Source organism: Neolamprologus multifasciatus, chromosome 2, assembly GCF_963576455.1.
Source record: "Neolamprologus multifasciatus chromosome 2, fNeoMul1.2, whole genome shotgun sequence".
NCBI lineage: Eukaryota > Metazoa > Chordata > Actinopteri > Cichliformes > Cichlidae > Neolamprologus > Neolamprologus multifasciatus.
The window spans coordinates 19,119,654-19,137,685 of record NC_140440.1 but is presented as its reverse complement, the minus strand read 5'-3'; the positions used below and the strand labels follow the sequence as shown (position 1 = coordinate 19,137,685).

The following is an 18,032-nucleotide window of genomic DNA, read 5'->3' as shown; positions in this document are numbered from 1 at the left end:
TTTATACATGTGTAATGACAATAAAGTTGAATCCTAATCCTAACACATCTGATGAAAGCCATTCTTTTAATGACCAAAACAATATCCTGTCAAACAAAAATAATTTACATAAATCTTTTATGAAAGAAGGACAAGCAATCATGTTATTCACCGTGTAACTCTAAAAATCAGAATGCTTATATAATTGTGGAGGTACTACTTCATGTCTTCTACTAATTTACTGAACAATTTTCTGGCCAAGCCATCTTTAGTATAGTCACCCGTCACCAGTTTGACTCTTCTTTACTGTAGGAAGCCCTCAAACTGTGTTTTGTAAAGTTGTGAAATGTGATTTCATGATTGGGGACGATCCCCTGATTAGTTGTTTTCTCTAACTAAAGTTAAGAAACAGTGAAGGTGGTTAAAGTCACTGATGTTTATCACCAATAAAATCTGTGAAAACTAGTACTTATCTAGTTATACCAGAAAATATTTTAAAATTGAGTCATTGCCTTTTTGGAAAAGGTGTCATTCCTGAAGTATTAGTGATCCCAACTATCAAAGCATTTTCATGGTCATGTGTCTTCTAGGACTACAACAGGACAGTGGCTGTCAGCGTTTACTACCAACTAAAGCCAAACAGCCCACAAAAGCAGTCTGATAGTTTCGAGTCTGGGAAGTTCCACATTAAGATAATGAAGGATGGAAATGGCATCTATGTTTTTTTTTCTTTAAAACGACTGACAGTGTCAGTGCCTCCCTAGATACGGTGTGATACTTGGAAAAAAAAACCAAAAAACATTAGTAACTGCTGTATGTGATGGCACCAAAAATAATGTGTCATTTTCAGGTGTAACAGAAAGCAAAAGTGTATTTTTCCCGTAAGTCCCTTTGACATACTTGAATCGAGTTGTCATGGCGACCGTGCCCTGCTGAACTGCTTGGCCTCCTCATTGCGGCTCCCAGTTATATTTCTATATAATTCTATAAGTTGATCAGGGCGCATACTGAACAATATAGCAGGTAGATGTTGTACAGAACTGTACTATGTGAGCTTCTCTTGTTTTACTTCCTGTTGAACCAGTGTGGGGTTTTTGCATTTCAAACATCTAGTCATTCTCCTGATTGGTTTCAGACTGCATTTATGTAAATGTTACAAGTATAACTATAAGTTATAACTATAATGGTCATGAACATGAAGGTGTAATGATGAAAGAATGGTTTGTAATGCTGGTGTTGTCTGAGAGAAAAGAGCCAATAACTTGTGACACATGTACAAATAAGGATTTTCACTCCAGTTTGCAGCACTTTATTCAAACAAAACGCGACAGAGCCTTTCAATAACAAAAACCTGCTCCATGTTGTTTTATAGTCTCACAGTCTATTTTTCTTTCCTCTTCAGAACACTAATAAAAGCATCTTTGGGAACTTCCACATTGCCGATACGCCTCATCTTCTTTTTACCTTCTGCCTGTTTCTTCAGTAGCTTCATTTTCCGTGTAATGTCACCTCCATACTATCGAGACCAAAAAAAAAAGTGATTTCAAAGCATCAGTGGTATATTTGGACTTTTCTAAGAAGAAAGAAAAAACAAACTTTACTTACACATTTTGCGAGAACATTTTTTCTATACGCCTTTATTCTGGAAGAGACACGTGTGGTCATACCACATATTAAATACAGTACTTTACATCTGATTTCTACACATCATTTTAACAAAATCTTAGCTCTTGTACTTACGTTTCTCTTGCAATGACCTTACTTCCAATAGCTGCCTGTATGGCAATCTCAAACATCTGCCTTGGGATGGAGTCCTTTAGTCGCTCACACATGGCTTTCCCTGTACTGTACGCACGCTCCCTGTAATGAAAACACACTTATCAGAACAAATCATAAAACTGTTAAAGTACTGACGGGTGCCCATATATCAGCTTCACCCTGACAGGTAAAGCTGATGAAAAAGCAAATGAGAGTGGAGCAGAAAGTCCACTACCCTCACCACGTCACCTTAAAATACAGTAGTGAATACTGACATGCCCGTGTGTCATTTACAATTAATCAATAAGCGTTCTGTTTGGGAGGTCAGCACAAAATCAAACCATGGTTCAAGCCACAGGACTCACGGTACTTTGAAATTTAAACATTTGTCCTTAATCTAGAGTACTAGCTTAACAACAGACTGTGGAAAAAAAGCAGCATTATTGGTGGTACTGTCTCCTAAACACTGCAGAATGCAAAGCCGAATTTTCACCAAAGTCAGTTTGACTTTGGTGTTTCACCAAACACTATCCAGACCAATATAATATTTGGTCATTTAAAAAACCAGTATATGAAGCTGATATTTTTTTCTTTCACAAAACAAACTGATTTCCTGAACATTTGATATGTGTAGGTATTTATCAGTCCCTAATAAGATAATATGACAACACAAGTTTGGTTGTTTTTATGGCTTTAGAAATATGTGCCCACAGGGAAGTTGCAGAGTGCCCTCTGGTGTACAAACTATGCAACACCAACAGTCCTAACATGAATGAAGGGTGTTTCTCCCATCCGCTCTTCACTTTTTAACTTTGCTTTTATTGGTTGTTATAAATGCAGATACCAATTTATCAGCAAACAGCTGATATCGTCTGGGCTCTAAGCTGTTTGAAGTAGGTCTAGGTGAAGTTTTCTGTTTCAGACACACCAGTGCTGGTGCAAGGAGAGACTTCTGAATGCTTTAGCTCACATTACAGAGACAGACATCAGCTGAGCGATTGAAAGGAAACAGTTAAAAGTCATAACATTTGTCTGATTTATTTTCTCACGCAATTATCTTATTTAGAATAAGTATGTTGTGCAAACTTGTGCACAACATACTCCAAATAGCTTGCGTAGCTCTGTCCAAAGTTTTAAAATTATGCTTTATATTAGTATTATATAAAAATATAATGTCTTTGAAGGTTCTCAGTCATCCAGGTCATGGTAATCTAAGCAGCTTTAAAAGAAAGGCGACTGGAGTTTCTTGAAGACATTTCATCTATCAGCCAAAGTTTCAGGTGAACCCACTGTGACACCTTCCCACCCAAACCCTTTTCCTTCCTTAACGCCCACTCGCATAAATCACATGATAGGGTGGGGCAAGGTCTCACAATGGGTTCACCCGTATAGTGATCCACATCAGTTTTCACACCCTGGCTCATGTGATTAGGCAGATGATCAATGGGTCAACGACCCTCTTAAGGACACTCCCAGTAGGGTTTAAAAATCTGCGACTCTCCACCAATTACCCTTAGAACTGAAGAAGGTTCTCGGATGAGAGGTGAAACGTCTTCAAGAAACTTCAGGAAGAGTTCAGAAGCTCCTTAGATAGTAATAGTTATTGATAACATATATTTACTTGTTTATTTGTAAGATATGTTAAGCCCGTGTAAAAATGAAAAAGCTGAAAATGAAACTAGCTGTAATGGGTCAGCTAGCTCCATCCTCTCAAATGAAGCATGAACTTTATCACCCATCTCTTTGGGAGAAACTGGATCGTACATTTTCTATACATCTGTTTTCAAACTGTAAAGTATGTTAATGACTTCTCTACTTGAAAAGGCGTAGAGAACACGCCTCCAATAAAAGACATTCTGCTCTGTGATTGGTGTGTTGGCCTTAAGGAACAGACCGAAGCTTTGCTCGAGTCGGCTCAGCTCCAAGGCGTACTGTATAAATCGTCTGAGAGTAGCCATCATTGGCGAAGCGTAGCACCCTTCAATTACCTACGTCTGTGCTGGCTCCTGTACCGGCTTTGCTAGTGAGTACATTACACACAGATCTTGCTGAACGTCATCACATTTCTTCTGTAAAGTTACTCCTTTGTCCTTGTCCAGTGTGTAAAGTCATGTTAACAGCAGCTGCCAAAAGGCCTTTTTTTCTTAAATGTTAACCATAGTGCTGAATACATTTCATGCTTCACAGGCAAAGAGTAATTACTATAGTAATGAAGGACTATATACTGTAACCTTGCCAGTAACAATAACAATGAAGGTAAGAATATGACCAAAAAAATTCATAACAAGGCGCTCTTAAGTAACATCAGAGTCACATGTCCTGGCCAAAAAAAGTAAATTACTCAGTGAAAATTAACACAAAAGTCTCAATTTTTTACCTCAGAGTATTATCTGAAATGTACCTGTGTACAACTGTGGTCAGCTCTTCTACTGGGCATCCATTCAGCAGAATATCCATCTTTATCAAATCAGCAGCCTGGTAACCTGCATTCTCATAATCAAAGCTGCGCAACATAAAAATACATAAGGTGCACAGGACAGGCTACACCATTAGAGTGCATGGAAAAAGATTTTACACCAAAATTAAAATGAATTAATAACTTAATGTGTGAAACCTTTTTTAAACTTGTAACATTGGATACTTTCCATAATCTACACTTTCCTGAAAATTATACCTTCTATAACTCTTAATACCTAAATACTGCAGATGAAACCTACAAAATCTATAAAAATCCATTACACAGTGTATTTACATAACACTTTGATGGCTTTACCTGGCGTATCCAGATGAGAGTGATTTGAGGAGGTCATAGAAATCCACCACGATTTCATTTAAAGGGAAGAGATATTTCATCATGACACGCTGGTCATCTATATACACCATGTTCTTCTGGACCGCCCTGCGATTCTATAAGAACACAAACCGTTAGTCTGACATGTTATTGATACACCAGCTATAACTTTATTGGTTATTTCTGAAACAGAGGAAGGCTGCATGGAGACAAAAACACTTGAAAATGTCAAGTTTCATCAGAAAATAAGTTTTTCATAAACACAGATGGAAATTCGTTCTCCAGGTTACAGTATTACTGGTCCTCTTTGTCATCAGACCAGTTTTTAAAGAGTTAAAAAAATTTGTTCTCCCACAATTTAGATAAGATGTTTACAAAGTAGAGCGATAATGTTAAAATAGAAAAGTAAAATAACTTGTACTGAGAATAAATTCAGGTTGAACTGCAGATGGAGGTTTTCTTCTATATTCCATCTGCATTTTTCGCATTTCCTTCTTACCAAACACAGAGTCATAATCTTTCCAATGTAAACGTCTGGAGCGAGAATGGTCCCCAGGACCATGGGCTCCAAATACTCTGACACGACCGACCTGTCGGGGAACTGAGCGGGATTCACAATGGTTATCTCCTCACTGCCATGTTCCTGTAAGCAGAAGAAGGTTTGAACATTGTAAACCATATTTATTTCTATTTTCTGAGAGTTTTAATAATTTGTAAAATCATTAAACTCTCAGAAAATCATTACAATATTTACTGACAGTGGGATAAGAAAGTTTCCCAGCATTACACGTTGTTTAGTCTTTGAACCAACGATCTGACACATTCTTAAAGTGAATGAGTGCACTGGGCAGCTAAACAACATCAAACGCCCTCAAAGACCACAGAAGACAACTCAAGTGAATGATCACAGAATTATTTTCTTAGTAAGAAACAACTTAACAGCATCTAACAAATTCAAGAACACTGAAGCAGATAGACAGTCGGTGGTTGCTGGAGTACTGTTCTATGCTGTGGTGTGCTGGGGGAGCAGCACAGCAAAGAAGGACTCATCCAGGCTGGAAAAACTGATCAGGAAGGCTGGCTCTGTGGTCGGCATGAAGCTGGACACTCTGTTGTCAGTGGCAGAGAAAAGGACACTAAAGAAACTGCTGGACATTATGGACAATGCTGGGCATCCTCTGCACACGGCCATAAACAACCAGAAGAGTCTGTTCAGTGACAGGTTGCTTCTCCCAAAGACAAGAACCAACAGACTTAAAAACTCCTTTGTCCCACACGCCATCAAACTGTTTAACTCCTCTCTGGAGGGGAGAGGGAGGGGAAACAGGAGGACAAAGGAGGGGGGAACAACTAAGCTGTAGTGCCTCTCCACTTCACTGTGCAATTACCTTTTGTGCAATACTTTTTGTTAATAATCAGCAGTGCAATAGACTCCATACTTGAAATGTGCAATTCACTTGTATTTTTATTTTTATTTTTATTCCTATTTATTCTATTTATCCCCTTTGTATATTTTATCTGTATATGTCTTTGTATTTATATATGTGTGTATATATATATATATATATATATAATATTCTTAACTCTGTAACTTCTGTCGGTGCTGTGCTTTTTTGGAAAACAAATTTCCCAGAGGAACCCACCCGAGGGATTAATAAAGTTTTTATCTAATCTAGACATAACATTATCAGGTGACACCTTCATGAATGGACATACAGAGGATTTACAACAAGGTTTAAACCTCTGGTTTCATTCAAAAACAAGAAGGCCAGATTAGACTTTGGCAGAAAACATCTACAAGAGCAAAACAAACAAAACAAACAAAAAAAGTGTGGCGATATAAAACCAAGACTAAATTGTAGCACTTTGTATAGAAAAGGAAAGAATATCTCATGATCGGAAACAATCAGCCAGTGGATCCATGTCACTAGTGTTTACTGATGATGTGACCTGATATGAAGTATCAGGATGAATTGTGAAGTGTACATGGCTGTACTCTCTGCTCAGGTTCAACTAAATGCTGCAAAAACCAATTGTCCAGCCCTTCACAGAGCAAATGAATAACAACATATAGCAAAGAAATGGGATATTCTTCAATGGCCAAGTCAGTCACCTGATTTTAACCCAGTAGAGCTGCTCTTTAGTTGGCGAAGACTAAAATGAATGCAGAGAGACACAAACAATTAAAGGCCTAACAGAGGATCTCAAGGGAGGAAAGGATTTTCATCTGAGAAAAAAAATCATTATATTTAAAATTATGTTAGTTTGTCCAGTTACTTTTGGGGCTCTGGAAATCAGAGACTATGAATTAATATGGCTGTGAATCCTAAAATGTTAATAAAATATCTTTGTTAAACCCCTTAAATGAAAGCTGGAAGTCTAAACTTTAATCACACTGTGAATGTTTGATTTAAAATGATGCAGAGAGGTGATATTACAAAAAAAATAATAAAACGTTTAATGGTCCAACTATTTATAGAGCTGAGTGTACGATAAGTAACAGAGGGACTTCAGCATGCTTTGTGTTTTCCCATTAGTGTTAGAACATTCTGCACCATTTCCCATCAGGTAGCTCATACACTATATCATTTTACAGGAAGCAAGCCAGTGACACCAGACAGCCTTCATCCATAATCAATTTCCAAGTCAGCTGAAACTTGCTTTTTGATGAAATCAGCGTGAGCCAAGCTCTGCAGCAAGGCTAGAAGATATACGAGCGAGGAATGGCTCTTACCTTGATGAGTTTGGCTGAGGAGAGCACAGCCTTGTAGGGCACGGTGGGCGCAGTCACGATAACAGAAGCATTGTATTCCTGCTCCAGCCTCTGATTGAACACCTCCATATGGAGGAGACCCAGGAAGCCAAGTCTGCAGGGGGACAGGAAGGTCCACAGGTGCACTCGAGCTTCATAATTGATATTCAGGCTTTTAATTAGAAAGAGGCCGTTTGGAAACAGTTCAACAGTAAGTAAGACTCATTGCTATCCCAGCACAGTGTTGTACATTTAGATTGTCTAAATCACACCCACGAACAGAATTGAATGTACATCATCTGGACTGATAATGTGACCTGAGATAATAAACAGACTCGTACTTGGCTGAGTAATCTGGCAACACCCAGTGTGTCCTAAGGAAAATTATGTTTCCCGGTTAATCATTTGTTGTTAAAGTTTGTGAACAAACTCATGACAGAATATTAAACTGGATTCAGCTCATAAATTTTCTCATCAATAAACACACAAAAGTCCAAAGTGACAAAGCAGAAAACAGCTTTTGTAAACTTTTGCAATTTTTTTCCCCAGACTTCATTTAAAAACTTTGTCAACCAGAAAGCTGGGCATTAATGGGAAATGAGGATTTTACTGTTTGGGACGGTCATGCTAACTGCCACATTCTGCCACGGCAGATGGCCCCGCCCCTCCCTGAGCCTGGTTCTGCTGGAGGTTTCTTCCTGTTAAAAGGGAGTTTTTCCCTCCCTAGGGCCAGCTCCCCCGCTGACCCCAATATGCACCCCCGTCCTCTGGTATCCACCAAGGCAAGGGAGCCCAGGCCCATCCAGACCGGGGCCTACGGCAGCAGCACCGCCAAGCCCCACAGGACCCAGGGCAGCCCACCCCACCCCACCGCAGAGGAAACTGTACCCACCCCAACATTCAATCATCTTCCAGACTACACAAGACACAGACACCCAGGTTAAGTTTATTCTCCACCTCTCCTATGTCTCTCCCCCACCTGCAGAGTGGACTCCTGCAAAGATGGAACAACCTCCCTGCCAGTTCAAGAGCCCCCCGGTTAGGCCGATGCACAAGAGGCCCCCTGCGCCAGGGCTGAGCCCCCGTGCACCCACCCGCCCACAACCCTCCCCTCCCTTCTTTCCCTCCCCATCCCCGGCTGCCTCCCTCTTCCTGCTCCACCACACCCACCCACACAGGTAGGGCTTTGGGGTGCGGGTGTGTCACCAGGGTGCAGGGGAGACATTCCCCCCCCTCTGTCCTCTTCTGGCCACCTGTGCCTCAATTTTATCTCACAACTTAGACATCCACATTACTTACACTCTCATAACACGCACACGTATATATATATATATGTATATATATATATATATGTATATATATATATATGTGTGTATGTGTATATATATGTATATATATATATATATATAGGGCCTTGAGGGTGGGCACGTTAACGGTGTCCAGTAGACGGTCTGTGTATTCAAACCTACCTCTGGCGCCGGTGCCCACCTCTCAATTTTAAATCCATGTAGACATTGAGGGTTCTCGGGAGGGGCCGTGCTAACACCTGCTGCTCTCTGGCAGCAGCACCATGCTCTCCCTTGTTTTAAATACACTTTAGAGCAACACGCAGCAACACTACACTTGAGCGGGAGGAGGGAGGTATGGGGTCTTAACACACCCCCGTTCTCTGCTAGCCATCGGGGCGGGGGGGCTGGGAAGAGATGCTGGCTGTCCGATTGGCCTCCCTGCTGCCGCGGAGCCTGGGGCGGTCTGCTTGCCTCCACCCCGGAGGGAAGGGTAACATCTCTTGGGTCTGGGTGCCGTTTCCATCTCTGGGGGTGAGGATACCTGGACCCGGGGTATAGAGTATGTTTGGGGAGTGTGATTGTGTGTACATGTCCATTTACATGTCCGGGTTTATTCCTACGTTGGGTGAGTGCTGAGTGTTTGTATATGTGTGCATGAGGGTGGGAATGCATGTCTGTGTCTGTGTGTGCCTGTTTGTCTGTGTCTATATGTCAGGTCGGGTCTTAGACTCCACCTCTCTGGGAACTCCCAGGCCCTCCAAAGTGTGGAGGCCTATCTCCCCTCACCACACTCCCTGCCGGTGACTGATGCCCTCAGGGGTCGGTGCATTGTTGGTTCTTGGTGTCCGGGGCTGGGCGCTCAGGTCATGTGCCAGCTCACTCCCGGTGGCTACTTGGCGGGGCCTGGCGCCTGCTGCTCGGTCAGGCCTCTTCCGGGGCGCGGGGGGCCCTCGGGCCTCCGGCCTCTGTGCCTGCGGCTCGGTTCACTCTGGCACAGCTGGCTGCCGGCGGAGCCGGCGGGCACGCCGGTGCAGCCCCCTCTAGCTTCTGCCCGGTGGCTACTGGGTGACCCCTCGTCTGGGGATCCTCAGCCCTTCCCATGAAGGTGGCACGGATGCCCCTCCGGTGGTCCTCCTTGGGCTCTTGCACTCTGGGGCCTCTGGATGTCTGGGGCCTGGATCTCCTCCATGCCTGCTTCATGCCCTGGGGGACAGGGCTATGGCTCTCTACATCCTCTAGCAGACCATTACATGGGGAAACCATTTGAATACAAGCGCGCCGATCCACACAGGTGTGCACATGGGTGTTCACTGTTCGTAGACTTAAATCACACCTTTCTTGGCTGCTACTTCAAAGCACATTGTGCGCTGTCTGTGCTGCACAACAACATTCAATATTTAGTATTTACTGCTGTTTACACTTAGCTAGATTAATGCGATGGTGTTGTGTATAGTATGTTGCTTTGTTTTGTTTTTTTTGCTTGTTTTCTATTCTTTTTCTCTCAACAGGTGATCCCGGAGATATTTTTTCTTCCCCCCTTTCTCACTGTCCCTCTCCCCTTCTGTTTTTCTTTTCCTTCCTCTTTCTTTCTCCCTTTCCTATCCCTCACTCATGTCTGTCCCGTCTGTAACAACTGAAAATAAAATAAATAATAAAAACAAAGGTCGATCAAATGGACCAATACGGCAATGCCATGATGATCCATTTGGCAAAATAAATCCATTGGGTATCCTTGTTGGTCTTCAGACAACAATTCTGACGGCTAAAGAACCAAATGGGACAGGCGGAAAAAAAAATAAAAAAAGGGAGTTTTTCCTTCCCACTGTCGCCAAGTGCTTGCTCATAGGGGGTCTTCTCGTGTTGGGAGTTCTCTGCATTATTTTAGGGTCTTTACCTTACTTTTGACTTTGACTGTGATTTGATGTTTTATAAATAAGATTGAATTAAATTGAACTGAACATGTTGTGTTGCTGAGCACACGTAATTCCAGATTCTTGTGCATTACAGATGATCATTTAATACACATAAACACCAAAAAACACAACTAAATAACGCCAATCCAGAAAAAAAAAAGTAAGCTGTCAAGCTATTAGCATCACAGTCTGTTTCATTGATGTATCCTGTGTCCCTCTTTTTCTCCTCATGTAGGCAAGATGGAGACCACTGAGGGCAAACAGTGCACAGCATTCTAGAGACAACTTTTTGACTAAGTACACAAACATAGTCTGTGTTTGTCCTCCATATCTAAGTATGGAGGAGTGTGGTATCTTTGAGTTGATAGTGCGTGGCAGACTGACAGACAGAGCTCTGTCAAGACTCAGATCAGAGGAAGATAAACAAAAATGAGATGAAGCTGCCCAAAGAGTGTAGAGGCCTCTGACCTTCTCAAAGAAAAATCTTGACACACCAACAGTCCTCAAATATCTGGCTGCCCGGCTAGTCTAAGTAATCTGAGACAAATCTTGGTTGTTGCTGATGGTCAGTTGCTAGCAGACGTTCCAGTCTCTGGTTACCAAGGTAACCCTATAATGCATTTACCACCATATCGTAAGTGAATCAGTAACAGTATCTTTCACTGTAACTGGCAGACACTTCAGTCGTTCGCCCTGAGAAAAGTTTAACTCTATCAAAGTCCTCTGGTTTAAAATTGATTACTCTGCCACACTCTCACACATCTCGGTGGCATGTGTTGAGGAGACCAGCCTCTGATTGTCACCTCGTGTGCTCAGGAGGATCTCAGGCTGGGGCAAAGGTTTACATTTCAAGAAGATGATGACCCCACACAGACTGCCAAGAAAACATGAAAAACAGTCCTGGTGTGGCCCAGCTAGAGTCCAGAGTCTGGACTTAAAGTTGATAGAGAACCTCTAGAGAGACCAAAGGCTGTGCACTGACCTAACTAACCAATCTCGTTAAGCTTAAATGACTCTGCCAAGAAAAATAGAAGATATTTCCAAAACTGTAGTGTGCCAAGCTTGTAGGGGTCATTCCACAAAAGCCGTGACGCTGTCAGTGGTGCGTGCTGCCAAAGGTGCTTTCACCCTGTACCAAGTGCCTGAACACTAACATAAATGGGAAATTTGAATGTTTTCAATACTTTTACAGTAACCTCCATAAAATCCCGTAAGTGGGAACTAAACATTTGTGTGTCCACACCTCAGTGTCTTAATTACCCAAACACTTTGTTTCCATTCACCCCTACATGACACCCAACAGCCCAATCCTTGGCTGGGTATCATTTTTATTCTAATTCAAAAAACATTCATGCCAACCTCCATCCTGCCCCCAGGGCCAGACTGCTGTCTCTTTGCACTGCGACACTCGAGTCATTCAGGGTCAGTCTTTCAATGGCGCTGCGGAGGCCAGTGTATTCTGACTGGTCCATTGGATACATGCCTGAGGGACGGGAAAAATAGAGAGTGTACATCAGCAGGAAACAAGACTCATGCATCACAGTGGAAACACAAAGGAGTTTCATCTTTATCCAGTTCTTTCGAAGTACTCAGAACTAAGCTTCGCATTATTACCATCTCACAGTGTTTATGTAGAAATGGTTACATTAGTTCAAGTTCTTAATCTTTTTTATTTTTTCATTGAAACAGAAAGGACACTTCTTACCAGCAAAGACCATGGCTTTGGCAGGTTTGAATCCTGGGAGAGCTTCGACTGGCTGCTCCTGCAGGTAGAGTGTGTCACCGATCTGGGCCTCTTTCACATCCTTCATCCCTGCTATGATGTAACCCACCTGACCTGCAAATCTACAAAAAAAAGCCAACCTCAGAAAGCAACGCTAATTTACAACCTTCAGTCTTTAATTTGCAAAAACCTCTGCACACCTGTAAATGAAACTGATTTTTTTTAACTTGTGGTTATTTTGGAAATGTTGGTCTGTATATTCAATAGTTCAAGTAACTGATGAAATAAAATAACAGTAATTATTGTCAAAAGTAGTCTCTGAGAAATCAGAGAAAGCATACAAAAAATAATGATAAGGTGTGATCAAAATGTTTGCAGACTCCCACCATAAAATAAAAAATAACCATTTACCCAGTTTAACCTTTTAAATTTGGTTGATATCCCACATAAGGTCATCTCATTGTAAAGTGCTGTGAGCATAACCTGTAGATAAAAGATGGACACAGCCTTTATGTCTTAACAGTAAAGCCAAGAAGTGCGTTTTGTGTAGTGAATTTTGTGGTTTAGTCTACTTCCAAGCTCCAAGACTTCCAGTAAACACATTCATAATGGGTTTAGAGCAGCGGTCCCCAACCCCCGGGCCATGGACCGGTACTGGTCCGTGAGTCATTTGGTACCGGGCCACGAGAGTTGAGGCTCAGGTGTAAAATTTATGGTTTTCGGGATTTTTATCGTTAACTCTGTTTCCCTGGGTCTCTTCCCCTGTTGTAGTTGTGTGTCTTATTTTGAAAGAAATATTTACGCGTTACCATAACTTTCAGTGTTGTTGGCGCATTTCAGGAGGACACTGCTAATAAAGTTACACAATTACACAGTGGATTCACATTTATTATTATGTTTACAAAATACCACAGTTTTTGTCTTAGTCGGATCATTTTATTTTTATTGTATTTATCCGCGACACCTTAAAGGCCGGTCCATGAAAATATTCTCTGACATTAAACCGGTGTGTGGCGCAAAAAAGGTTGGGGACCACTGGTTTAAAGTATCAAATGTTACTGCCAAGTAATACTGAATACAACAGAATTGTCATTAATGTCCAGTAGGAGCATAAAGCAGAGTGTGCTTTACCATGCTGTTGACATGTTGTTGCCATACTGCTGTGCAGTGTCCCTCAGTTTCTGTCAGACCTGCACATCGCTCAAAACATCAAGATGGCAACAGTGGAAATGCTCAGCTGTAGGTTTTACTAACCAATTAATGAGTAGGTCCATCTTTTATATACAGTCTATGGCATAAACATTCCAGGGCTCCTGCTGTATTTTGATTGTTCTTTGGAAGTTCTGTTCTGACCATGTCCATATGCACATCTGCTTTTTCCCCATGGGCTGCAAACTCACAGAGAGGGTAAACATCAACGTCAGTGTCAAACTGACTCCATCTTCCTGCTGACAATTATCATTTTCAAAAGTGTGCACGTGAAAAATACTGAAGGCGGCACATCGAGTCAGGAATCAACCTAAAATGTTCTTTAAAGTTCACACTCTCAAGTATAACATCTTCACCTCCGTCCTCACCATCTTTCCTCACCTCCAGCACTACTCACTAGATTGGGCTCCTTAGAGCTTCGTCGTTCTGAAACTGAGGATGACGGGTCACTGTTTTCTCACAGTGTAGGAGTTGATTCAGCACATGTCAGCTGATCAAGTGAAAGCGGTCAGAACAGGATCAATCAGGAACTCTTAAAACAATCGTGAGCTACGTGATAAAAGACCACCTTTAAGGGGACAGCAGCCAAACTTAAATCAGGTAATCTGGTAAGTTTTCATCCCTTGCATTGGAAACTCTTTTTCATATAAATTTGCTGAAAGTAGTTTAGTTTTTATTTATGTAAAACGTTACGATCACTGACTGTAGCAGAGATCATGAGATGAATCCTAAAGTCAGTTTTAGTGGAAATGAAAAGAAATGGGAAAAATGAGTGGAGGATTAACAGAGCGTACAGCTTCTGCGTTGGGTGCTCATCTGGCCGGAGAAGGCCTAGCTCGTTGACCTCGTAGGCTTTTCCGAGATGTGCCGGCACGATCTTGTCCCCTTTTTTGACCCGACCTCCAAACACGGCAATGTTGGCCACGACTCCTCTGTAGTGGTCAAAATTGGAGTCAAACACTAAGGCTTTAAATGGGTCTTCGGTGCTCGCTATGGGCCTGTGAAAAAGTAGCAACATTTTACATTTGGGTTTTTGTTTTATATCAAATATTTTTCAGATAATGAGTAAAACCAGAAGAGCTTTCTTACGGTGGAATCCTGTTTACAACAGCTTGGAGCACCTTGTCAACATTTGTTCCAAGTTTAGCTGAAATCTGAAGAACACACGGAGACATTTCTCAGAAAAGTGACTCAAAGCAAGGTGAAGAGCAGCTTTTGCAGCAAGTGCTCACCCTGATGCATTCTTCGCGTGGAATATCAAACACCTTTTCAATCTGTGACTCCACCCGCTCTGGATCAGCATTTTTCAAATCAATCTGAAGGAGATGCACCAGAATCAAACATGTGTTCGACTATAACAATAGCGTATAACAAACCCAAACAGTGGAAGGTCAGATCGTACCTTATTGATGACGGGAATGATTGTCAGCTGAGCTTCAAATGCCAGGTAGAAGTTAGCAACAGTTTGTGCCTGAATGCCCTTCACACGACAGCAAAAAATTAAAATCTTCACACTTATGCAGCAAGCACATGACAAAGAAAGCATATTTTAGTACCTGATTGGCATCAACGATCAACAGGACACCCTGGCAAGCAGAAATCGAGCGAGACACTTCGAAGCTGAAGTCGACGTGACCCTGAGGAGAAGATTCACATGCACAGCTTGAGCAAAAACAACTTTACGGAAAAATGGCATGTTAGCCCGGGGATCGCAAACTCATCTTTGGGCCACATACAGCTCATTTTGATTTTAATAAGTGCAGTTTCAACAGTATGTCTGTAACTATGTGGAAGTGCTCTTAAAGAGTTCAACATATCCTCTGCAGAAAGAATATATTTCATACATGCAAACTTTTGAGATGGAGGAAGCCATGCTCTAAAATTACAGCAGTGCAAACTGTGTGTTCACATTGTTATGCGAATTTGCATGTATTCAGTTGGTGATGCAGAAAATCTATAAATGTTTTTATTCTTGGTCCCAATGCTGCAGAGGCTCTTTTACACAGATACATTTACAACAAATGAGCTCAGACTTGAACATTGATCAGTCTGTAAGCTATTTATCACCAAGAATACCTTTTTAATCAATAAGATAAATTTCACTTTGACCTGATGGCAAATGTCACATCGACTGTCAGGAAGCGCTAAAGTAAATATATTATACTAAATATTCTTTTTTTTCTCCACTAAGTGAAGTGGTGATTGGTTAATGACTTTTCTCAGCTTTACTCTCATCATACTTGCATCAACAGTGTTTTATTTGAATGCTCATTATAGATCTGCTGCACCTGTTCCTCTGATAATGTCTCTGAGTGGAGAAGGGTGCAACTCTTTTGATTTTGTGGAAAAAGAGAGTGAAACGATGCCTGCAACAGCTGATAACTGCCACTGTGACACCTGTCAGCTGTGACGGGGGTTTTAGGTTCGTCGGGCCAGTTAACGCAACAAAGCCCGGTTCTATTGAATTTGCTACTTCGTATACCAACGTACACCTCTCCTTACCGGGGTGTCAATGAGGTTCAGGAGGTACCGCTGCCCCTCGTGGTTGTAAAACAAAGACGCTGTCTGGGCCTTTACGGTTATCCCCCTCTCTCGCTCCACCTGCAGCTTGTCCAGCACCTGTTTGTTCTTCTCCGTCTTTGCTATAGCACCTGTTTGTCAGTCACACCATCAGTGAAAATGATATGAATTAGTTTCAACATATGCGACACCAAAAAATGTGAACTGCTGACGGGTGCTCCCTGACGTGTGTGAGAGGTGCTATCGGGCCTCCAGCAGCAGGAGTAGTGTGACCAGGGGTCGTACTTTAGATTGCTCATACCACATCGCTCATATACTGACATAATGTCCCAGGGAAGAATATGAACTTAAGTCACAGAGTACACGTGAGTCTCAAATGAAGTGTGTGGCTGAAAAAGGGTAGCAGTGATGTATGGGCTCATCCCCAGTGAACTCCAGACTAGGCAGCAGCTGAAAACAGCTACAACACGTTGACAGTTATAGAAAGCCATCAAGTCACGCTCTCCTCAATCCTTAATCTAGTTATGCTGAAATGAAACCAAAGTCAAATACAACTGATTTGTCCTCACACATTAAATTCCAAGTTTCTCCTGTTTTTGGATGCGTTTATTTTCAAATTTTCAAATTTCCGACCACCTCTTAGCATCAGAAACATGTGTCACACTGCATCACACAACCCTGCTCTTTGCCTCACATTTGTTTCTTTGTTACTTTTACCCTTAACTAGAGGACACTGTGGAGTTTCACACGTGGAGCACTCTCGACAGGAGCAATATTACAAGTTTGTGTCATTAACTTCTACCTCTTGGACGTTTAAAAAAATAAAAATAAATAATGATTAATTTGGATTTGCTAAAAAATGAAAACGTGAAAAGCTGACAGTGTAGAGTGTGGAGAGCAAACATACCAGTCATTTCCAGCAGTCTGTCAGCCAAGGTGCTTTTCCCATGATCAATATGGGCGATGATGCAGAAGTTCCTGATTCTGTCCACAGGGAATTTGGACAGGTCCACAGCATCCTTAAAAGCAAAACAGCAGAAGCGTGCACTGAACAGCTGTATTATAGTACTCCACCTAAAGCCATGCTGCACACTTGGTTCAGTAACTGCAGCTTATGGTTCTCTGGGGGCGACAAACAGAGAGCTGCTGGCTAATGGAGGCAAGAACTTTATGACTGTGCAGCTTCTTGGCTGTACTCTCAGAGTCTTTTCCAAACTGTAACAACAGTGTACCTGCTTCTTATTATTAATATTATCATTATCAATGTTTATTGTATCTAGTTCACGCTGACAGTACCAGGTCCCAGCAGTTTATTACCTTGTCGGACTGGGTGCTTAGCCTCCTGGAGCTGCTGCATAGCACAGGCAGTGCTTTCATCCAGCGGTGTCTGAACACTGTGTAGGTCACATTAGAGTCTTGAGTCTTCCTTCTGCACATTTTAAACTGCAGCACACGTCTAAACAGGGGCGTCCCACAGCACCGTTTCACCATAGAAAACGACATGTTTCGGTTCCGCTTGTAGCCTCACGCCATGAAGAAGACAGGGAGGAGAAATAATGATGATGTAATGTTCACACGATACAATTAAATATACGAATTATATATATATATATAAACGAAACTTTAAAAGAAAGAGCACTGTAATCATAATAACCCCGGCGCATTTGCTTTCAGAGGGCTGACATTTTAGGTGACAGGTCAGCGGCAAGGACTTCTGGGAAATGTTGTTCGTTTATCAAGAGAGGCGCAACACAACAAGAGGAAGCCTTACAATAACTTCCGTTTTCGTTTAGTCCAACACAGAAAGCAAAAACATCTCTTTAATTCAAATGTACACTCAGCAAAGGTTAGCGCACTTCCCTTCTAATCTGCCGAGATGACACTAATGTCGATAAAGCTAGCTCGACTGCTGCTGTTCATGTGAAAGGATGTTTAATAATACTTTTACACTCACGTTTGACGTTTGACGTTAACCTTCGAAAGCGTCCAAGGGTCAACTATCACGGCATAAAAATACCTTTGGAAATAACTGACAGGTGGAAGTCCCGCCCACTCAGGCTGTCAGATGAAGGATAAAAATGGATATCAGTTGCTATGA

At 41.9% G+C, this 18,032-nt stretch overlaps 1 protein-coding gene across 2 annotated transcripts; it reads right to left on the bottom strand.

Moving 5' to 3' along the window:
- Window positions 1-1,259: 1,259 nt before the first annotated feature.
- On the bottom strand, window positions 1,260-18,032 carry guf1 (GTP binding elongation factor GUF1). Of its 2 annotated transcripts, XM_085172757.1 has the most exons (18): window positions 17,889-18,032; window positions 17,252-17,457; window positions 16,842-16,953; window positions 15,917-16,065; window positions 14,971-15,051; window positions 14,817-14,894; window positions 14,647-14,730; window positions 14,504-14,568; window positions 14,209-14,412; window positions 12,188-12,327; window positions 11,842-11,965; window positions 7,263-7,395; window positions 5,028-5,171; window positions 4,511-4,644; window positions 4,139-4,240; window positions 1,720-1,839; window positions 1,585-1,621; window positions 1,260-1,495 (listed from the first exon to the last, which is right to left on the bottom strand). In XM_085172757.1, exons 2-18 carry the CDS (start codon window positions 17,435-17,437, stop codon window positions 1,361-1,363), a joined length of 2,028 nt encoding a protein of 675 aa, XP_085028883.1. In that variant the 5' UTR covers window positions 17,438-17,457; window positions 17,889-18,032; the 3' UTR covers window positions 1,260-1,360. The 2 variants fall into 2 exon arrangements, with proteins under 2 accessions (XP_085028883.1, XP_085028875.1); XM_085172749.1 differs by lacking the exon at window positions 17,889-18,032 and having other exon boundaries at window positions 17,252-17,860.